Here is a 24075-nt window from a genome sequence, read left to right on the forward strand (position 1 = left end):
CCCATTCAGGTGTTCAGCCTCAGAAAGCACATTTTTTGTGCCATTTAGACCAAAAGAAACCAGCTCACAGAGGACAAAAGATTAATAGGAAGAAAATTAGTTAATCCTCCCTTGTCGCTCCCCCTCTTCATGGAGGAACGACACTAAACCCTGCCTAGGCTTCATATCCGAGTCACGGCACCATTATGTCGCTCCCCGTCTTCGTGGAGGAACGACACTAAACCCTGCGCTGTTCTTTCGTCTGCTCGGCCCTCCCCAGGTTTGCTGCTGGTTCTTCCCGGGTTGGCTACTGACCCTTCCACCTCCGTGGAAGGGCGGTTCCCCCTGGCCACTTTCCCCACTTCCGCAGGGGAGCGGCACACCGCCGGCCGGCTCTCTCTGGGGCTGCACAGGTGTTCCTCAGGTGTTCCCCTTAGATGTTCCTGGTGCATGCTGTCTCTCTCCTCCTTTATAGTCCTCTTCCACCAATCCCAACTCTGCTACCCACACGCCGAGTACGCTGCTCTCCTCCAATCAGGAGCAGGTCCTACAGTTTATTGGTTGAACTGGAGGCAACTGCGTAGAAGCTGTTTCTCCCTTCTCAGCGCCATATTGTGGGAGAGCAGATGCATAGAATAAGTCTTAATTCCAGTAACTTAGTCTAGTCCGGGTTGCTCCCCACACTCCCTCCCAACAATGAAAAGCCCAGGACCAGATGGATTCACTGCTGAATTCTACCAGACATTTAAAGAAGAACTAACTCCAATTCTTCTCAAACTATTCAGAACAATTGAAAGAGAGGGAATCCTCCCAAATTCTTTCTATGAAGCCAGCATCACCTTAATTCATAAACCTGAAAAAGATACAGCAGAGAAAGAGAGTTACAGACCAATTTCCCTGATGAATGTAGATGCAAAAATCCTCAATAGAATTCTGTCCAATAGAATGCAACAACACATCAGAAAGATCAACCACCCAGGCCAAGTGGGATTTATCCCTGGTATGCAGGGATGGTTCAATGTTTGCAAGTCAATCAATGTGATACACCACATTAACAAACTGCAGAAGAAAAACTATATGATTATCTCAATAGATGCAGAGAAAGCATTCGATAAAATACAACACCCTTTCATGGTGAAAACTCTAAGCAAATTGGGTATAGAAGGAACATTTCTCAATACAATCAAAGCAATTTATGAAAAACCCACAGCCAGCATCCTATTGAATGGGGAAAAGTTGGAAGCATTCCCACTGAGATCTGGTACCAGACAGGGATGCCCACTCTCACCATTCCTAGTCAATATAGTACTGGAAGTTTTAGCCAGAACCATGAGGCAAGAAAAAGAAATTAAAGGGATACAAATTGGGAAAGAAGAAATCAAACTATCCCTCTTTGCAGATGATATGATTCTTTATTTAGGGGCTCCAAAGAACTGTACTAAGAGACTATTGGAACTTATAGAAGAGTTTGGCAAAGTAGCAGGATATAAAATCAATGCACAAAAATCAACAGCCTTTGTATACACAGGCAATGCCACGGCTGAGAAAGAACTGCTAAGATCAATCCCATTCACAATAGCTACAAAAACAATCAAATACCTTGGAATCAACTTAACCAAGAATGTCAAAGATCTCTACGACGAGAATCACAAAATCTTAAATAAAGAAATAGAAGAGGATACCAAAAAATGGAAAAATCTTCCATGCTCATGGATTGGAAGAATCAACATCATCAAAATGTCCATTTTCCCAAAAGCAATTTACAGATTCAATGTGAAACCAATCAAAATACCAAAGACATTCTTCTTATATCTGGAAAAAATGATGCTGAAATTCACATGGAGAACCAGGAGACCTTGGATAGCTAAAGCAATCTTGTACAACAAAAACAAAGCTGGAGGCATCACAATACCAGATTTCAGGACATACTACAGGGCAGTTGTAATCAAAACATGATGGTACTGGTACAGAAACAGATGGATAGACCAATGGAACAGAATAGAAACACCAGAAATCAATCCAAACATCTACAGCCAACTTATATTTGATCAAGGATCTAAAACCAATTCCTGGAGCAAGGACAGTCTATTCAATAAATGGTGCTGGGAAAACTGGGTTTCCATGTGCAGAATCATGAAGCAAGACCCCTACCTTTCACCTTACACAAAAATCCACTCAACATGGATTAAAGACTTAAATCTATGACCTGACACCATCAAATTATTAGAGAGCATTGGAGAAACCCTGCAAGATATAGGCACAGGCAAAGATTTATTGGAAAAGACCCCAGAGGCACAGGCAGTCAAAGCCAAAATTAATAACTGGGATTGCATCAAATTGAGAAGTTTCTGTACTGCAAAAGAAACAGTCAGGAAAGTGAAGAGGAAACCGAAAAAATGGCAAAAATATTTGCAAATTATGCAACCGATAAAGGATTAATAACCAGAATCTACAAAAAGGTCAAGAAACTCCACAACATCAAAGCAAACAACCCACTTAAGAGATGGGCCAAGGACCTCAATAGACATTTTTCAAAAGAGGAAATCCAAATGGCCAACAGACACATGAAAAAATGTTCAGGATCACTAGCCATCAGGGAAATGCAAATCACAACCACAATGAGGTTTCACCTCACCCCGGTTAGAATGGCTTACATACAGAAATCAACTAACAACAGATGCTGGCGAGGATGTGGGGGGTAAAGGGACACTAACCCACTGTTGGTTGGAATGCAAACTGGTAAAGCCACTATGGAAGACAGTTTGGAGATTCCTCAGAAACCTGAATATAGCCCTACCACATGACCCAGCCATCCCACTCCTTGGAATTTACCCAAAGGAAATTAAATTGGCAAATAAAAAAGCTGTCTGTACCTCAATGTTTATTGCAGCTCAATTCACAATAGCTAAGACCTGGAATCAACCAAAATACCTAAATGCCCATCAACAGAAGACTGCATAAAGAAATTGTGGGAAATGTACTCTATAGAATACTATACATCAGTAAAAAAAAAAAAATGAAATCTGGTCATTTGCCACAAAATGGAGGAATCTGGGAAACATCATGCTGAGTGAAATCAGCCAGTCCCAAAGGGACAAATATCATATGTTCTCCCTGATCGGTGACAGCTAACCAAGCACCTGAAAGGAAACCTGTAGAAGTGAAACTGACACAATGAAAAGCAATGACTTGATTAGCACTTGTCCTGTCAAAGAACAACTTACTATTTTATCCCTTTTAGTATTTTTTTTTTGTTCTACTTAATACTATTGGTTGAACTCTTTAATTAACAATTATTCTTAGGTGTTAAAATTTAACTGAAAAGTGATCCCTGTAAAATATATGAGTGGGAATAAGAGAGGGAGGAGATGTACAGTTTGGCACTTGCTCACATGGACTTACCCCTAATGGTAGAGCTAGAAACATACCAGAGATTCCAATTCAATCCCATCAAGGTGTCATGTATCAATGCCATCTCACTAGTCAAAGTGATCAGCTTAAGTTCATAACTGATCATAATGATAGGGTTAGGTGTCAAAGGAATAACATAAACAAGACTAGTGTCTGCTAATAATAACTGCTATAATTAAAAAGGAGAGAATGATCCAACATGGGAAGCAGGATACACAGCAGACTCATAGATGGCAGATGTCCTAAACAGCACTCTGGCCTCAGAATCAGCCTATAAGACATTCAGATCTGGCTAAAAAGCCCATGAGAGTTTCTCAGGTATGGAAAGCCAAGACACTGTGGAAAAAAAAAAATGACCTAAATGAAAGATCTCTGTGAGATCCCAGCAGAAAGAACAGGCCATCAAAGGAGGTACCTTTCTCTGAAGGAAGGAGAGAATTTCCACTTTGATTATGGCCTTGTCTAAATAAGGTCGGGGTGTGTGAACTCAAGAGGCTTCCAAAGCCTTGGCAGCTCATGACAAGAGCTTCGGGTGGTTACTGACGTCGTAAATAAGAGTGTCAATTGTTAAATCAACAACAGGAGTCACTGTGCACCTACTCTCCATGTAGGATCTCTGTCCTTAATGTGTTGTACTATGCGAATTAACAGTAAAACTACTACTCAAACAGTATTTTATACTTTGTGTGTGTGGGTGCAGTCTGTTGAAATCTTAGTATATACTAAGTTGATCTTCTGTATATAAAGATAATTGAAAATGAATCTTGATGAAGAATGGGATGGGAGAGGGAGTAGGAGATGGGATGGTTGTTGGGCGGGGGAGGGAGGTTATGGAGGGAAAAGCCACTATAATCCTAATGCTGTACTTTGGAAATTTATATTTATTAAATAAAAGTTGAAAAAAATTAGTTAATCCTGAGAAAGGTAACCCTTTTCAATGGTTCTCTCTACAATTTTCACTGATCTTGCTCCAAGCACAGGCAAAGTCAGCAAGTCTCTGAATTCCAAGGAAGAACAAGGATCTTGTTGTTGTCACCTGAACGTTGAAAGCTGTTTCCACCAGGTCCAGCTTGGGAGGCCCACAGAGAGGAATTGTGGTGATTTTTCCACTGTGGGCTGCCCTTGCCCTTGGTGGAAGGGGGTGAATACTAACTTAGTTGTGTTCTCGGACAATCTTGGCAGAACAGCCAGGCCAAACTCACAATAAATTTGCAATGTCAGTACACCTAGGAAAAAACCAGGTTGAATGTTTGCCTTCCTTAAAAAAAATGGGCTGTTCCTTGCAGTTAGTGCTTAGAGAATGGGACAGAAGATGCAACCAGATGGGGTCAGTTAGGTGCTAAGAAAGAAATGGATTTCAAAATGAAGTTGGTGAGTGCTAGGAGATGATGATGGTGATGATGATAAAGGAGGAGGAGGAGGAAGACGAGGAGGCGGGGAAAGGAGAAGGAGAAGGAAGAAGAGGAGAAGGAAGGAGAAGAAGAAATTATTAGAAGTGAATCCACAAACATCTCTAACAGGTATAAGTCATTACACTGATTATTTTCATAGCATTTTAATCTTCCCACTATTGCTGGTAAATAGTCATTGTGATCCCCAATTTATAGGAGAGTGAGAACCACAGAGATTAATGAGGCTGCTCAAGTCACCGAGCTGGCAAAGGAGAGAACTGTGATTCAACTCCAGGTTTAGATGGTGTCATTGGTGCACTTTCCATTACTGCAAGTGGCTGTGGAAAGCAAAGAAGTAATGAGGAGTCTGGCTGTTCCAGGGCAACTTCATCACCATGTCTGGGAGACCCCACAAGCAGACAAGATGGGAAGGAGCCAGAGAAACACTGAGTCCTGAAGAGGGGAGGGAACTGGTTCAAGATGAGATCAAAATGGAAACAAACTCACAGAAGTAGCTGCATGTCCCCAGAGTGGAGCCCCAGTGACCCGGGCAGAAGCTCCTTCATGAATTCACTTGGGTACAGCAATCTTTCCTTACCCATTGCCACGAAAGAGGGTGGGTCACAGTGAGATGGAGGGGAAGGGAGAAGTGAGGACAAATGCTTTCTATGTAAGACAGAACTTTCTAGAACAGAACTGGCTGCCTTTCTGGGTAGTGAATTCCCCACAGTGGGAAATGTTCAAAACAGAGATGTTTCGGTATATTATATCAGGAACTCAAGGATCAAGCTGAACTTCATGACTGCCTGTTTCTCTTGAACTTGAGATTTCACCATCCTAATCCCACTGCCCTGGCTTTACCAGAAATTTTCACACTGATCTCCTGGGTAAGCCCATAAACCCTCAAATCCCCTTCCCCAAGATATGGGTGTCCTCCTTCAGTCAACTCTAATAGAAGATCCAAGTGAGAAGTTGAGAAATCTGCGGCCAGCACTGTGGCACAGAAGGTTAAGCCACCACCTGCAGTGTTGGCACCGCCCTCCCCCACCCCATGTGGGCTCCAGTTCAAGTCCTGGCTGCTCCACTTGCGATCCAACTCCCTGTTAATGCACCTGGGAAAGTAGCAGTTGGCCCAAGTCCTTGGGCCTCTGTCACCCATATACCCATGTTGGAGACCCCAAAGAAGCTCTGGGCTCCTGGCTTCAGCCTAGCCCAGCCCAGCCCAGCCCCTTGTAGCCATTTGGGAAGTGAATGAGTAAAGGGAGCTCGCTCTCTCTCCCCCACCTCCACCCTTCTCTCTCTCTCTGCCATTCAAATAAGTAAATAAAAAAAAATATGTTGAGAAGTCTAAGAATAGTCATTTCACTCTTACAAGGTTACACACTAATAGCTTACTTATTGAACTGACCCCCAAAAATTCTACCTCTACCATAGTGTCTTGAGTAAGAATAACTGAATTTGAGTCACCTCCTGACTCTGAAACTTCCTAGTCAAACCATTTCACATAAAGCGCATTTGTGAGGGCCCCTCTAAACATCAGCCATTCTGTTCAACATGGAACTGTGCTATCAACACAGCAGCCACTAGCCAGCCACATGTGCCCAATGAGCACTTCAAGAGGACAGCACTGATCCAGATATCAGGGAAGAAGACAAGTCTATGTGCAAGGTTTAATATGGGGCAGGTGAAAGAATTGCATGTGTTAGAAGTTCTATCATAGGAGTATGCTTAGCATGGGTGTAACTGAAACCCACTTTGTAGGACTGGCATCATGGCAGGAGTGAGTCTGAGACCCTTATGCAGGTGCAATGCCTCATGTATCTGTATGACAACACTGAAGGCAGCCCAAGCACTCTGGCCACCTACTGTGATGAGATGTGGCTCTCTGCACATTTCCTATATAGGCTTTAGTTGTAAGAACTCAACTAATAAGTGACAACTAATAAGTGACATCTGAACTTTTAATCAAAAGCCACCAGTTCTTGCTCTTTAGTCAATGCTGCTTCAAATTAGCTGTGTCTCATTACCCACTTTCCTAAAACCTGTCACCAACATGGTCTTTAAATTCTGTGACACTTTGAGCAAATCATAGCTGTAACAGCCCAAGTGAAAACAAGGCCATTTTGCACATATCGCAGGCTGATATTTTCTTCATGCATTTCAGTCTCCCTTGTGCTATAGTCAAGTTCAGACCTATCACCTCTCTTAAATTCTGTCCTTGAACCTCTGACCACAGCCTGCAAATGTGTTCAGCCTTGAGTATTAATAGACAAATAGCAGTGAGGCCGGATGGATTTGTTGGTTGGATTGGAGACTCTGGAAAACAGCTTAGAGCAACTTTAAAATAGCAACAGTGAAATAAACACACCAGTTACACAGGGTGGCCAGGGGTTGTGCTGCAAACAGCAATTTATTAAAGAAAATAAAACCTTGGTGACAGCTTTAAAATCCTCATCAAAACATTTTTTGTCTAAAAGCAGTATTTTTACAGTTCCTATTCCCTGGCTAAAAATGTGCTGCTTCTTCTTAAATAGCCCTTTCAGAAACCCAGATCCAGCCCAGGAGACGAGCTAGTGACATCATCCTGCTCTACAAAAAATGAATTGTTCAGCATCCAGGAAAATGAAATGAAGATTGTGTTCCCCAAAGGCAAGGTGGGGAAGGGGCTACCCCCTCTCATTACCTGTGGTGTGTATGTAGCTCTGTGTGTGTATAGGCATATGTGCACGTGCACAGCTCTTGATGCAGTTTTGTTCAGCTTGCTGCTATTCCACAGCTTTTCTTGTTGACTGTTTGAGGGAGGGGCTTCGCCTAAATGGAGCAGGCCACATCAAATGTCAGTCAGCATTTGTAACAAGGACAGCAGTCTTTGATTGTTGATAATGTTCTCAGATTCACCTGTACCCCCAATACCCTCCACTCCCTACCTCTTCTCCCAACCAACCATATCAGCCAATTAGCTTTTCTTCTTTTTTTTTGTTTATTTTGTTTCTGGTTTTTATTTTTTGTTTTTCATGGGTTTTTTGTTTATTTGTTTGTTTTTTGTTTCTTCCATGAAGGAGACTGGATTGAACTTGGAATCCCTGTAAAAGAAAGAGATGTTAAGGGAAAGTCCCCATCCCTGTCTATCTCGAGGTCAAGCACCTACACGACATCAGAGACTCCCCTGTGCTGAGAAGGAAGGTTTCTTAGCATGACTCCAAGTGGCGCTGCACCAGGTGAGTCCCTTCACTCTTCCATGGGTTGACTTGCTGCTTCCCTTCGTTGGTCAAGTGCCTTATCGCTTGAGTCTCAAGAGGAGGTAGGAATGGAAGGAAGCAAATCAAATCTTCCCTGCTACACATTAGCAAATATTTATTGGGCAAATATTATGTGCCAAGTACCATAACTACATGCATAGTTGAGCAAGCATCACATAGCCTCCCTTCAGGAGCTTGGAGAATCAATATCCAGCACATAAATGGATTAAGTCAATGAAATCTTAAATGAGTACCCAGTTGTGATAAGGGCTATCAAGAAAGCGGGGCACTTTGAAGGCAAACAGCAGGGTAGGACCTGTGGAGATTATGCAGGTGGAAAAGTCCTGTCTGAGGAAGGGACACATCAGGTCAGACCTGAAAGACAAAAAGTGACATGAACATAAAGTTCAAGTGTGGGAAGCACTGCATGCAGAGACAGAGGCAAAGCATGTGCAAAGACACTACTAGGGCAGAGGAAGAAACTTGGGTACAATTCAAAAGATGGCAAAAGGTCTCTGTGACCAGAGAATATCACCAAGTAGAGCCAGGTAAAGCCTCATCAGGACAAAGGCCTCATAAACCTTATTAAGGTTGGGTTCATCTTAAGCATGATGAAGAAATCTGGAGGGTTTAAGGAGAAGAGTGGCAATTCGCTTTACTGATGCATGGAGCATTCATTTGTGTTGGATAGAGCTGAGGTGACATGGGCTAGGACAAGAGATCTTGGTGACTTGGGTTGGGATGAGCAGTAGAGAACAAAGATGGCAAACTGACATGCAGATGGGGAGAGGAACCACAGCCCTTGCTGCTGACAAGGCTATAGAGAGGGGTGTTGACGGCAAGGGCATAAAGATGACCCTCAGGTTTCCAAATTGCCCACTTTCTAGATGACGGAAACAAAACTGTGACATGGACAGCTCAAGGACATTAGTGGGGTAAGAATACAGAGTTTAGTCATTGACTTGTGGGTTTGCCATGTATCTGAGACACCCAACTGGAAGTGTCACATGGGAAAGGGGAACCGAGTCTGAAGAGAGGCCATCCAAGCTTGGGAGGTAACTGTGGGAGCCCCAGACAGAGAACTTGAGGCCACAAAAAAGGAACAGGATCATCTAGTGAGAGTCCAGAGGATTCAAGTAATAGGAACACCCAGCAGTAAAGGTGAAGAAGAGGCAAATTGTCAAGCTTTTAATCAGAACAAACATGTGAGCTTCAGGGAACCACTCGGTAGGATGCTTTAACGGTAGATACAGGTCATGAGACATTTGTCCAAACCCACACAATGGGTACTACCAAGAGTGAACAGGAATGTGAACTACAGACTCTCATTAATACCAACACAGCAATACTTGTTCATTGGTTGTAACAAATACACCACGCTAATTCAAGATGCTGATTACACAAGAAAGAGTGGGAAGGGTCAGGGTGGGAAGCAGGAATATATGGGAATGCCCTCTATTTTCTGCTCCTTTTTTCTGTCAATGTAGATCTATTGTAAAAAATCAAGTCTGTTAATTAAAGAATGCAGCATAGGCTTTAGGATATGGCTTGTAGAAGAACAAGTCAAAAAGGTGCCAGAGCCAGCGCCGCGGCTCACTAGGCTAATCCTCTGCCTTGCGGCGCCGGCACACTGGGTTCTAGTCCCGGTCGGGCACCAGATTCTGTCCCGGTTGCCCCTCTTCCAGGCCAGCTCTCTGCTGTGGCCAGGGAGTGCAGTGGAGGATGGCCCAAGTGCTTGGGCCCTGCACCCCATGGGAGACCAGGAGAAGTACCTGGCTCCTGCCATGGGATCAGCGTGGTGCGCCAGCCGCGGCGGCCATTGGAGGGTGAACCAACAGCAAAGGAAGACCTTTCTCTCTGTCTCTCTCTCTCACTGTCCACTCTGCCTGTCAAAAAATAAATAAAAAATAAAAAAATAAAAAAAAAAGGTGCCAGAGGCTGGCATCGCAGCTCACTAGGCTAATCCTCCGCCTGTGGCGCCGGCACCCCGGGTTCTTGTCCCGGTTGGGGAGCCGGATTCTTTCCTGGTTGCTCCTCTTCCAGTCCAGCTCTCTGCTGTGGCCCTGGAATGCAGTGGAGGACGGCCCAAGTGCTTGGGCCCTGCACCCGCACAGGAGACCAGGAGGAAGCACCTGGCTCCTGGCTTCGGATTGGCACAGTGCAGGGGCCATAGCGGCCATTTGGGGGGTGAATATACAGAAAAGAAGACCTTTCTCTCTGTCTCTAACTTTTCCTGTCAAAAAAAAAAAGTGCCAGAAGCTTTATGATAAAGGAAGAAAAGCTTAAAAATAATATAGATTTATTTTAAAGAAAAAAGACATCTTGACCTTGCAAGTCTAGCTTGAGTACAATGCAGATCAAACACCCAGGAGAAACCTTGAGTTTTCTACCCGACATCTTTCCTTAGTGAAGGGTTTGGGAGAATGGTAAAGAACGTTTTTGGGTCAAGCATGAGATCAATTGGAAAGCATTCATCTTGTTGCTCTATTTAAACCAAAGCACATTTTCACAGCCCAGATCTTCTGAAGTCAATCAAAACTAGATTATAATATCTAATGCCCTTGGGATCTTATCATCAGACAAAACAATTTAATTTTTCTTAGGCTCACTGTCAACCGCCTGTAAGATGAGGAGAATGCCTATCCTACAGGCTTACTCTGAAGACTGAAATTACTTGGTATTCCATACATTGTATACACTATTATAATTAATACTACGGGTCTTATTATATAGTCTATATTGTGCTAAGTGCTCTGTAAACCATTATTTCATGCCATCTTTCCAACAGCCCTTTAAAGCAAGCATTCCTAGCCCAACTGTCAAGAGTAAAGACTCATGGGGCCGGCACTGTGCACAGTAGGTTAACCATCCACCTGCGGCGCCAGCATCCCATATGGGCACTGGTTCTACTCCTGCCTGCTCCACTTCTGATCCAGCTCTCTGCTATGGCCTGGGAAAGCAGAAGATGGCCCAAGTCTTTGGGCCCCTGCACCCACATGGGAGACCAGGAAGAAGCGCCTGGTTCCTGATTAGTGCAGCTCCAGCCGTTGTGGCCATCTGGAGAGTGAACCAGTGAAAGGAAGACCTTTCTCTTGGTCTCTCCATCTCACTGTCTGTAACTCTACCTCTCATATAAATAAATAAAATCTTTATTAAAAAAATAGAGTAGGCTGGCGCTGTGGCTCACTTGGCTAATTCTCTGCTTGTGGCGCTGGCACCCGGGGTTCTAGTCCTGTTTGGGGCACCAGATTCTGTCCTGATTGCTCCTCTTCCATTCCAGCTCTCTGCTGTGGCCCGGGAAGGCACTGGAGGATGGCCCAAGTGCTTGGGCCCTGTACCCGCATGGGAGACCAGGAGGCACCTGGCTCCTGGTTTCGGATTGATGCAGCACACTGGCAGTAGCGGCCATTTGGGGGGTGAACCAATGGAAGGAAGACCTTTCTCTCTCTCTCTCCTCTCTCTCTGTCTAACTCTGCTTGTCAAAAAAAAAAAAAAAAGAGTAAAGACTCAGAGTTGACTTGACTAAGATCACATGGTCAATAAATGAAGGAAGTGATGTGAACAGAGACCAGCCTGTTTCCGCAATGCTCTCAATGCTTTTGTACAGGCTACCCTTATAGGTAAAGTAATAACAAGTAAAAATCTTTTTTATGGAGCCAGCACTGTGGTGTAGCTGCTGAAGCTGCCACCTGCAGCACCAGCATCCCATATGGGCACTGGTTCGGGTCCCCGTTGCTCCAATTCCTATCCAGCTCTCTGCTATGGCCTTGGGAGGGCAGTGGAGGATGGTCTGGTGCTTGGGCTACTGCACTCACGTAGGGGACCTGGAGGAAGCTCCTGGATCCTGGCTTCAAATCAGCCTAGCTCTGGCTGTTGCAGCCATTTAGGGAGTGAGCAAGCAGATGGAAGGCACCTCTCCCTCTCTTTCTCTCTGCCTCTGCCCCCCTGTAATTCTACCTTTCAAATAAATTAATAAATCTTTAAAAAAATCATTTTCATTTCACACTCACATTGCTAAATTATGTCATACTATTTACCTCAGTACTCTGACAGTGGTTTTATTTTTTTATTTTTATTTTTTGACAGGCAGAGTGGACAGTGAGAGAGAGAGACAGGGAGAAAGGTCTTCCTTTACCGTTGGTTCACCCTCCAATGGCCACTGTGGCCGGCGCGCTGCGGCCGGCGCACCGCGCTGATCCAAAGCCAGGAGCCAGGTGCTTACTCCTGGTCTCCCATGTGGGTGCAGGGCCCAAGCACTTGGGCCATCCTCCACTGCACTCCTGGGCCACAGCAGAGAGCTGGACCGGAAGAGGAGCAACCGGGACAAGAACCCGGCTCCGCAGGCAGAGGATTAGCCTATTAAGCCGCGGCACCGGCCCTGACAGTGGTGTTAATACACAGATAGATTACAAAGTCATTCTAGCTGAGGAAATGAAGATGGGTGAGAATATGGTTTTCTTTACTAAGATTCAAAAGGAAAAAGTAACCCCTGGATTCTTTCACTTCAGACCTCTCATTGCTGCAACCACTGGCCCCTGTCCACCCCTACTCATCTAGACAACCACGTGGAGTCCACTGATGCTTTGCTGTATGTCAAACTCAGCCAACCTTCGACACACCTGCATGAAAGTCTACAGCTTTTGGAGCAAAAGCCTATCTGGCCCCTAGGCCTTAGCCTTAAAGCCCATGGTTAAGGTGTGAACAATAATAATATGGAGTCTTTCATCACATTGCTGTTATTTTTTATAATATATTTGGAAGTCAAAGTTAATGTTTCAGGGGTAACTTAAGGGAAAAAAATTGTTCGATGGAGGGGATATGAAAAATAACTGTTATTTACATATTAGCTATTATAGAAGTAGCTTATCTTTTTTTCTTTTCACTGTAAGATATATTGTCCCAAGACTGTAGTTCTTGGTGAGTTCACAAAACCCCAGTGGAGGGAGTCTAAGATTTTATTGTGGAATATCCACTTTAACTGTCTCCATAAATCCCACTGAGCAAACAATCCCCTAAGTCCACTTGAGCTATGCTGACACAAGAGTGTGTGGGACACTGGTTTAAGTAAATGTAAGGTGATGACACATCACGCACACACATGCATTGCTTTGGATGTGTTTCCCCCCCACCCTTTTTTTTTTTTTTTTGGTAATTTTTTTTTTGCCCTGAAATGAAATTATATCGATTTTACAGTATACTTAGTAAATTTCAGAACCTCAAATCAAAGAATATGGGGCCAAAGACCCTAAGCTTCCCGGGCTTTAAATTAAATTAACAAATAAATAAGGAAAAATCCTTAGTTAAGTCTGATACACTCTGAGAAGGCAACTCGACTAGGAAATGTAGAAGAAATAAAAAACAAATAAAAACCCCAATATGTGAGATGAGAACAAAGAGCTACCTTATGCTGCAGCCGGCTGGGCCACTCAAACATTTCGTCAGCAGGACCTCAGCCAGCCTTCACAGCCACTTTTATAAAGCTGGCCCCGGGCACTCCAGAGTGACATGTGGCTGTGCCACCTACTACTCCACAGCAGCTTCAGCGGGGCTGGCAGACTTGCCTGAGAGCCATGGCAAAGACTGGACTTGTAATTTGTATCCTGGTGATCACCCTACTCCTGGACCAGACCACCAGCCACGCGGCCAGATTAAAAGCTAGGAAGCACAGCAAACGCCGAGTGAAAGGTAAGGGGACTTTTCAGTCTAGCAGAACTCTAGGCTTCCTCAGCGTGGGGAGGGGCTGGGCCGTGCTCACGTCCTCAGTGGCAGCACTCGCTGCTGTGTGTGTGGCGCATTGCAGGGGGCTGGTGGTCTTTCACTTCTTAGGGACAGTCTGATATTTAAGGAAATCATGTGGCAAGATTTGTGTGTGCGTATGTTTGTGTGTGTGCTTGGGGTTTTTATACACACACACAAATACTTCATAATGTAAAAAACTTCTACAGGGAGTGTCCACTATCAGGTGGATTTCATACGTCGCACATTCTTCAGAGGGAGTGAACTCGGGTATGTGAACACTGGTATTACGGATATCGGGGCAGGCAGAACATAGGATTATCAGAGTGCACTGTTTCAATGTAGCATTTGAACATCTCCATTCTAATTTATTTCTAAGACAGGTATAGCTTTATGGAATGTGTATGCAAGGATTGAGCTATTGGTCATTGTGAAGTTCTTTTTTGTCATTGGTTATCATTACGTTGCCACATTCCTGGTCCTGTAAGAATATGTCGTGAAACTTACATGCAAAAGAAACTGAATCTTTATTTAACTTTAAAAAAAAATGTCAATATGTCAGTAACTGTTTGAAAGCATTTTGATAGGAAATTGAGTCTCTAAGCCAATTTAAAATTTTTAATGGCTTCAACTGGGTTAAAAAGCTTCCAAAAATGTTGCAAAAAATGAAGATGATGGCAAATTATCTATAATATGTTGAAACCAAAGCAAATTTAAAAAGTATCAAGACACAGGATGATGTTTGATTTCACCCTCTGCATCATGGCAACATGTTTCAATGCAAATATTATGGAACTATACTCTTATTAATTCCACTTCATTAAAGAGTAAACAAAGAAAAATCCCCAACAAAGTACAAGTCTTATTGCTGAGACACAGACACAGCAAAGGGTGGGTGGGTAAAAAGAGGGCTTGTCTTCTGTTGTATTCTGGTGATTTCTATGGGGCATTGATTTACAAAATTTAGGTCTGATGCAAGGTTTCCTGAGTACTTTTTCCTTATGGATACTGTACTTTATTCTTTTAAAGATTAAAAATATGACCTGAGTACTTCACGTATATACTAAAGATGAAGGCAGGGGAAGGAGCAAGTATTCTGTGGATGTTTGTACTGGGAAATGGTGACCACTCAGCAGGGATACAAGGAAAGGGAATGAACAGGGAAAATGTGTTCTCTCCCCTCCGCTTACACACATGCCTGTACATACTTTTTTCTTTAACCCACTGTGTGCACACCTTAGAAATCACCACCCTAGGATCCATGTCTGCTGACTTTTGACGCTAGTCAAAATTAAGAAAATAGATCTACAGGAAGTAAACCAGTAGGTCTGTTTGCCCAGAGGTTCTTCCCTACCCCTCTCTCCTTTCTATTATTTTAAGTACCTTGAAATAAATCCAAAATTTATTAACTCAGAGTTGAACGCCATTTTCTCCCTCTTGCTCTGTTCTCACACAGCATTCTTTACTTAACTGCTAGATGATAACATGCCTGGAGATTCTTAAGTACACAATTAACATTTGTACTTTTGTAAATACAAACAGAATTGACTATACAAAACTTGTAACAAAATAAAAACTGGTTGTATAAAATGCATGTAAGTAATTCTGTTATTAAATCCTGGACAGCAATCAATGTAAGGAATTTCTTAGCATTTTGTTTTTCTTAAGGGGAGAACTAGTTTCCCTTAGATTCCAACTAGAATATCTTAATTCTTTTTATTTTTATTTACTTGAAAGGCAGATACAGAAATCTTCCACCCATGGATTCACTCCCCAAATGACCCATGGCAGCCTGGGCTGAGCCAGGCTCAAATCAGGAGCCAAGAACTCTATCCAGGTCTCCCACACAGGTGGCAGGAATCCAAGTATTTGAGCCATTACCTGCTGCTTTCCAGGGTATGCATTAACAGGAAGCTAGAATTGGGAGCAGAGTCAGGACATGAACCCAAGTACTCCAATGTGAGATGCAGGGATCCCAAACAGACCCCACCTGCTGTGCCAAATACCTGCCCTGTCATTCGTTTTAATAGTTGCATAATATTCCACTGTTTGGGTGTCATGATTTAATCTGTTCTTAGTGAAATTTTCTGTGGTTTCCAGTACATTTCCCCTTGACTTAACATCCCCAATGAGCTGCTTTGTGCATACTTATTTTTTTAAAAAAAGATTTATTTATTTACTTCAAAGTCAGAGTTACATAGAGAGAGTAGGAGAGGCAGAGAGAGAGACAGAGAGACAGAGAGAGAGATCTTCCATCCGCTGGTTTACTCCCCAGTTGGCCGCAATGGCCAGAGCTGTGCCGATCCGGAGCCAGGAGCCTCCTCCTGGTCTCCCATGTGGGTGCGGGGACCCAAAGTCTTGGACCATCTTCTACTGCTTTGACAGGCCATAGCAGAGAGCTGAATCAGAAGTGGAGCAGCCGGGACTCGAACCTGTGCCCAAATGGGATGCCAGCACTGCAGGTGGCAGCTTTACCCGCTAAGCCACTGTGCCGGCCCCTATGCATACATAGGACATTGCTAAAAGGAAAATTCCAAGTTGGTAACACTTCCTAATGGTTTCTCCCAGTGTTAACCCTAAACCGTGCACTGTCTTCATTGTGTGAGAATGCTTTCAACACACCTTGACAACTCAACATTTTATCACGGTTTTGTTGGTTGTTGCTTCTAGGGACTGATTTTGCATTTCTACACTGTACCTACTTCTGAGAACAACCATCATAAAATGAAAGGGAGCCTTTTATGGGACTCAAAATGGCAATTGAGCAATTTAACTCCAAACCAAAATTTCCCTGGTACTTACTTGCTAGATCTCAACAAATTATATGCTGCATTAATGAATGAAATGTAATTTTTACTGTTTAATAGTTGTTCTGTGTATTGCCTTCCTTTATTATAGACAAAACACATTCACTTAGCTGCAAAGGATGAAAGCTGAAGACAAGTCACCTGGATAATGATTTCCTAATGATCTCTCAGGAGTCTAATGTTAACTAATTTGCCTTCAAGCTAATTACAATGTTTATGGTCTCCCAGTAGAGGCCACTTATTTAAACAGAATGGGGGCAGGCATTTGGCCTAGTGGTTAACATGCCTGCCTTGCACACTGGAGTGCCTGGGTTTGAGTCCAAGATCCCAATTCTCGAATCCCACTTCCTCCAACTGTGAACCCTGGGAGCCAGCAGGTGACAGCTCAAATAATGGGGTCCCTGGGACACCTAGAGTGAGTTCCTCATTCCCAGATTCAGCCCAAGCTAGTACAGCTCTTGGGGAATGAACCAATTGATTTGAATTATTCCCCTTCTCCCTTCCTTCCTCCCTCTCATATACACATCTATCCATAAGCAAGAACCTGACAGGATGGACACAATACCTGTAGAGTTGGCAACTTGCAGCTCAGAAGCATGTCTTCAGCAGCTTCGCACACCTGGACCCCAACAGCTGGTGATTTTGCTTTCTAAATGAACTCTTGTTTTTATTCTGGATTGAATGACCTCACAAAAACATCCTTGGGTTATTCCATTTCTGAGCTGAGTTATTGGATGCTTTGATGCATAGCATGAAGCTAAACAGTGACAGGGGCTCCTCCTGGAGACTTTAGAAGACATTTTCCTAACTTTAGTGTGGAAACATCTGGCTAGTAAAACTTAGGTTGAAGGACACAGACCATTGACACATTTGGATTCACACTGTCCTGGAAAACCCAAGACAGAAAACAGATTCTCCATATGGTAGTCCCACAGAGGCAGCTGGGGACAGTTCACAAGATTTAATTACCCTCTCTGTCTGAAGGGACCAAGAAGATCTATGTAGATTGGACAGATGGGAAGGAATAGGCTTGGATTAAGGGCAATCTAAATAATAACTCTGCACCGCCTTAGCTGGGTGGGTGACTCCCACAGGTTCACTTGGCTTCCTATGCCTCTCTTGCCTCTTCTGTCAAACAGAGCTAATAAAGTGCCTACCGCAGAGGAATACTGAAAGAATCCCCAGGCACACAGTATATGGTAGATGACAATATTTTTATTGTTCATTATGATTTATTATAATTCCTGACTTTGAGAATCTCACAAGCTGTCAATTTCCAAGTCCCCATCATGTCTGGAATTGCAATTTAGCCAATATTGCTCATTCTCCCCCACTTACTTATAGCTAAGATTGGCCATGAACATCCAGAATGATTCTTTAGACTCATCCAGGGATATTCAAGATTAAATAAGTGGCTATATACCTATATAGGTATATTTTCACAAGGTCCTTTATCTCTTAACCCTGCTAGAAACCACTATGCCTGATCCATCACATACGTGGGGACTGTACAGATAGGGGTCCCACAGAAGTCTGAGTTTGAGTTCTACAGCACTTCTGCCAGGCCACTGAGCTCATTGTGTTCATCCTCATTCTACGATGGGGATCTGATTTTCCTCCCTTCAGTTTTTTTTTTTTTAAGATAAAGTGAAAATAATGTGAAAGTATTTTGTACACCCTGTTTATTCATTCAACCACTGTGATGAGCACTATCACCTAGCACTGTGTGAAGCATCCACAGCACCAGGGATGGCAAGACAGATCAAAGTCCATAAAGTACAGACTGGATCAGGGGCTCTGAAGAAAACCAAGCAAGCTTGAGTGAAAGAGGTCCACAGAAGGGACTCTGATTGACATCGTAATCAGAAGTTTCCTCGGAAAAGGCAACAACTAAGCTTGGTAAACAGGGAGGAGCTGTGGAAAGCATCATCCAGGGAACACACAGGGAAGTTGAGAGAGAGCTCACTCTCAGATGCATCTGCAAGTCAGGGAGCCTGAAGCCACAGGATGAGATCAACAGACAGACAGGAGCCCTAAACTTGCAGAAGGATCCCCACCAAGCCCTTGCTCATCTTCTCTGGCAAGTTATGTTCATACATTATTCTTCAGGCACACTAGACTCAGGTCCATCAAAACCACTGTTGCTTTTAATTCTGCATTCCAAAGCTTTATTTCTGTGTCTTTTATTTGACGTTAATCATATACGTTCCATTCTGCCTACCCTAAACTTCCTCCCAGAAAAGGATGGAGACCTGAAAACCCAAGTTGAAAAGCTCTGGAGAGAAGTCAATGCCCTCAAGGAAATGCAAGCCCTGCAGACAGGTAAGACCTTACTGCATAGGTGCCTAGCCCCAAAAGGAGAGAGGGAGCGGACTGGTGGTTGCCAGAGGTTTTCATTAGTCTAGGCCATGTGTCAAGATCTGGGTGACATCTTTTTGAAAGAAACATTGATAGGGCAGGTGTTGTGGTACAGTGGGTTAATATTTGCACTTCCAAAAGTTAATAGAAAACAGAATTAAAAGATAAGCTTATTTTGGTGCCAAACAATTTTTTAAATCCACCCCTACAGGGCAATCTTTAAAAAGTTCACAAAAAATGCAATTCATAGAAAACATGTGGGCATGTGAAATGCTTGGCAGCAAAATCAACTTACCTTTTAAAATATTCATTTTATTTTTTTTGAAAGGCAGAGTTACAGAGACAGAGAGGGAGAGACAGAGACAAAGAGATCTTCCACTCACTGGTTCACTCTCCTTATGGCTGCAACAGCCGGGGCTGGGCCAAGCCAAAGCTGGAGCCAGGAGCTTCTTTGGGTTCTCCCACATGGAGAAGGGGCCCACACACTTTCTGCTGATTTCCCAGGTGCATTAGCAGGCAGCTCAATAGGAAGCAGAGCACCTGGGACTCAAATTGGCACCCTTAGGGGATGCTGGCACTGCTATATCACAGTGCCAGCCCCAACTTCTCTTTTAATTCCATTTTTCTGCAAACTTTTTGAAGTTCCTTCATATTTCACAGATATACCAGGAACATATTTTTAAAAATCAGGACCGGCGCTGCAGCTCACTAGGCTAATCCTCCGCCTTGCGGTGCCGGCACACTGGGTTCTAGTCCCGGTCGGGGCGCCAGATTCTGTCCCGGTCGCCTCTCTTCCAGGCCAGCTCTCTGCTGTGGCCCCGGAGTGCAGTGGAGGATGGCCCAAGTGCTTGGGCCCTGCACCTGGCTCCTGCCATCAGATCAGCGCGGTGGGCCGGCCGCAGCACACCGGCCACGGCAGCCATTGGAGGATGAACCAACGGCAAAGGAAGACCTTTCTCTCTGTCTCTCTCTCTCACTGTCCACTCTGCCTGTCAAAAAAAAAAAATCAGTCAGGAGTTATTCTCTAATGAGTAATGAAGATACCACTATGTGACTGAAGGGATTCACGTTGGTCGATGTTAACCAGACGCCCACAGGAAGATCCACCGAGCTTCAGCAGAACAAACTCACGAGGCTCACTCAGGCCACATTTGCCATCAGGTGCTCATGGAAGAACACCTGTTAGAATCACAGCCTGCCGGCAAGACTGTGTTTGCTGTTCCTTTTGCACAGCTGAAGAGCTCTCCGCAGCCTACACAGCCGTACGCTCTAAGATCTGGGAGCTTTCTTCTTCACCCTCGAGAGTGAGGAAACAAGATCCACACTGGTTGGTGTGGAAACAACCCTGTTACAAAGATTTTACCCACAAGAGCCAGCTTCTCTAGCAGCAACTCCCAAAGTAGAGAGGAAAGGGCTCCCGCAGGAGCTCTGCCCCATCCTGAGCAAAGACTGGTGTTACACAGCTTCTGGCAACTATTTTAACTTCCAGCCACACATACATTGCCAACCTGCGGCCATTTTTACTGTAAGCAATGTTGCCTTATCACACGGGTGACATACTCTTGTTTCAGTCCAGGCAAAGAAAATCCAATGTCCAAAAAAAAAAAAAAAAAAAAAAAGAGAGAGAGAAAGAAATGCAATGTCTATGCAGAAGAGGAAAGGTCTTTTTACACCCCTATTTCGAGTTGTGCACCATAAATACCTTATTAACTTTAAGACTTTAATCCTCCAACAACTTCCACTGCAAATCCAGTTTATGCTGACTGCTCCAACAAGGTGTGCTATTACTACTGTGCTCACTTTATGGATGATGAAACTGAGGCACAGCTGGTCAAAGTCACTGATGAGACCTGAGCCCTATGGCTCATCCACTCTATGGCTGTGAAGCTTCTCTCACCAATGCTATCCCCTAAAGCTTCCTTTATATCTGGGTAATTCTAGAAACCTGAACAACATTACTAGGGTTCAGTTATCTGCCTAAGGAAACCACTTCATTCACATATACTCGGACTTGTTATTTTTTGTAATTTTAAAAATAGTTACCATCCAGTTCCAAAATCTCAGGGAAATTCAGCACATGTGGATCTACACAATATTAGTAATATGTGTATCAAAGAATCCCAAGACATAAGATCATGATCTGGGGTGAGGCAGTCCTTACAAGCCATCTAAGTTACAATTGGCATGCCAAGGTGTTGTAAGTCACAATTTTCTGAGCCTCCATGTCATACCATGGGTGTGGAGGAGGCAGGGAGGATGTGTGCCTAGCCATTAAGACAGTCCCAGCAGAGTTCCTGGGTTCAATTCCCAGTTCCACTCCTCATCCCAGTTTCCTGTCCCTATAGACCGTGGGAGGCAGCATGGGTCCTTGTCACCCACATGGGAGAAGAGGGTTGAGTACCCAGATCCTGGCTTTGAGCCTGCCCAATCCCAGCCAGCTGTAGAGTTCAGTCTCAGCAATTTCTCTTAAAAAATTTTTAATTAAAAAATTTTTAAAAATTTTTTTACCATCTGATACTTTCTCACATTAATGTGATATTAATACAAAAAGTACAGATTCGTAGCTACAATTCTAAGAATATAAAAAAGAAAGAGAAAGCAGGACAGAGACAGAGGGAGGGAGGAAAAAGTTTTGTTTATTAAATGGAAGTAATGAAATAGCACATCATGGGTTGTTTGTGATTATTATATGAGTTCATTCATGTAAAGCACCTGCACAATGTCTCACATACAAACTCTTGAATAAATATCCATCATTATCACATCCGTTGTTCATTACCCAAATATTTATTGCCATTGATCAAGTCCAATCCTAGGCATACTGCACACCAAAAAGACCCTAATATGTCAAATTTTTAATCCTCACAGTCTGTCTCCGAGGAACAAAATATCTTAAGAAATGCTACCTTGCTTCAGAAGGCTTGAAGCATTACCATGAAGCCAATGAAGACTGCATTTCCAAGGGAGGGACCTTGGTTATCCCCAGGAACTCTGACGAAATCAACGCCCTCCGAGACTATGGTAAAAGGAGCATGCCAGGGGTCAATGACTTTTGGCTGGGCATCAATGACATGGTCTCAGATGGCAAGTTTGTTGACGTCAATGGAGCCACCATCTCCTTTATCAACTGGGACCGTGCACAGCCTAATGGTGGCAAGCGGGAAAACTGTGTCCTGTTCTCCCAGTCAGCTCAGGGGAAGTGGAGTGATGAGGTCTGTCGCAGCACTAAGAGGTACATCTGTGAGTTTACCATCCCTTAAGAAGCCCTGTCAAAACAATCTTCCAAGCAAGATCGGTTGTGACTTATAGTCTGATTGGACCCAAGAATAAGTCAACCTCATGATTATTAATTGCAAAGTTACAACATGGAAGCCAATGTCTGTAGCAATTCAACAGAGTCAGCTGATGTTGCCACCATGTTGCATTGCCATTTTGCCCTCCCTGGGCCACAGGGGATCAGAAAATAGCAATCTAGCCAGTGCACACTGTTTAGCAGCTTCTGCACATCACGCTATGAAATCCTCCTTTTACTTTCCTAGTCCCATTCACCTGCATACACTGAGTTATTTTTAAAAATACAATAGCTACACATCTCTTCAATCCAGGAAAGCAAGCTTGGGAATACCCAGGAGATTTCCTTCTTAAAATGTAACACATATTTGGTTGATGAGAATTCCCTCAACCAGAGATTCTGGGTATGATACCATCCAAAGACTTTTCTGCCTGACACCCAGCCTATGTATGCCCTCTTGGCAACAATACTTGTCAGTCCACAGCCCTTTCTCTGAATTGCTGAGTCTCCAAGCGAGATTTGTGTCTCATCTGCCATAGCAGAAGACAGAGGTCTGAAGAGATTGTGACTTAACCAACTATGCTTTCTTAAACCCATTGGAAGTTCCCAATCATAGTCCATCAGGAAATGACAAGATAGCATTTTTTTTCTATTCCGAGCATTATATTATAACTTCTGTCCTAAATGGATTACCCTAAGGCAGGGCATGGGCAGCAGACTGTATGGATAAAGAGGGAGAAAAAGCTATTTTTCTTTTGTTTTAGCTTCCTTACTCTCTTCTCTATGTAAAATTGAGAGAAAACTTACTTGTATGAATATATATTAGTTTCCTTTTTTATATTCTTTATATACTTATGAATTTTTCAATCATCATCATATATTTAAGTCTTTTAGGAACAATTTATCTTTGGAATTTGAAAATCAGATTTAAATCATACTATTTTGGAGTCACATCTATGCAATTTTTAATTCTGCCAAATTCTATTCCCATTAAACTGTTTGATTAGATTGTATATAATAACTTTATTAAGATGAAATTGCAGTTTAGGCTTAAGGGAAATAGACTTTTAGAAGTAAATAATTTTAAACATATTCTATTCTTCAAGTAAATATCATTTTTTCTTTAAATCTTAAATGTGTTTTGTGAGTAATAACCTTCCCTGCCAGCATTCACCGCATGTGCTTGGAATTAAGTTTCAGTTGTTTTCAGTGTACAATAATAAAGCCCGGGTTCCTATCAAGGTGGATGTGTTTGCATATTGATTACGTTGTGGACGCTTCATGGAGTTACAGGAAACCTGGCAGAATTTGTGGGGAAAACACCCTGGTTTTCACAATCGTGATTCAGCTGTACTTGGAGAACAAGCTTACCAAGCAATAAAAGATGCAATTCAGGGACAAGAAGACAACTTCTAAGAGAACTGCACTGGAGAGAGGGCAGCACTGTGGTGTACCAGGTAAAGCTGCCACCTTCAGTGCAGGAATCCCATATGGGCACTGGTTCAAGTTCCAGCTGCTCCACTTCTGAACCACCTCCTGCTAATGCACCTGGGGAAGCAGAGGAAGATGGCCCAAGTCCTTGGACCCCTGCACCCATGGGGAGACCCAGAAGAAGCTCCTGGCTTCTGGCTTCAGATCAGCACAGCTCTGGCTGTTGTGGCCATTTGGAGAGTGAACCAGTAGATGAAAGAATGAAAGATCTCGATCTCAATCTCTCGCTCTCCTTCTCTGTAACTCTTTTGAATTAACAAATAAATCCAAAAAGAAAATATTGTAGTGGGGCTGCTTTGGCATAATGGATTAGGCTGTCACTTGGGATGCCAACATCCCATATCAGAGTGCAGGTTCAAGTCTTGGCTGCT

The 24075-nt window shown here is 43.4% G+C and overlaps 1 protein-coding gene across 2 annotated transcripts; it reads left to right on the forward strand.

Moving 5' to 3' along the window:
• The first annotated feature begins 7130 nt into the window (after positions 1 to 7130).
• CLEC3A (C-type lectin domain family 3 member A) lies at positions 7131 to 23454 on the forward strand. 2 transcript variants are annotated; one of them, XM_070063707.1, is made up of 5 exons: positions 7131 to 7435; positions 7841 to 7999; positions 12529 to 13705; positions 18802 to 18885; positions 21790 to 23454. In XM_070063707.1, the coding sequence occupies exons 3-5, from the start codon at positions 13591 to 13593 to the stop codon at positions 22179 to 22181; spliced, it is 591 nt and encodes a 196-aa protein (XP_069919808.1). In that variant the 5' UTR covers positions 7131 to 7435; positions 7841 to 7999; positions 12529 to 13590; the 3' UTR covers positions 22182 to 23454. The 2 variants fall into 2 exon arrangements, with proteins under 2 accessions (XP_069919808.1, XP_002711698.1); XM_002711652.5 differs by having other exon boundaries at positions 7134 to 7435; positions 13434 to 13705.
• The last annotated feature ends 621 nt before the right edge of the window (positions 23455 to 24075 follow it).

This window comes from Oryctolagus cuniculus, chromosome 18, assembly GCF_964237555.1.
Source record: "Oryctolagus cuniculus chromosome 18, mOryCun1.1, whole genome shotgun sequence".
NCBI classification, from domain to species: domain Eukaryota; kingdom Metazoa; phylum Chordata; class Mammalia; order Lagomorpha; family Leporidae; genus Oryctolagus; species Oryctolagus cuniculus.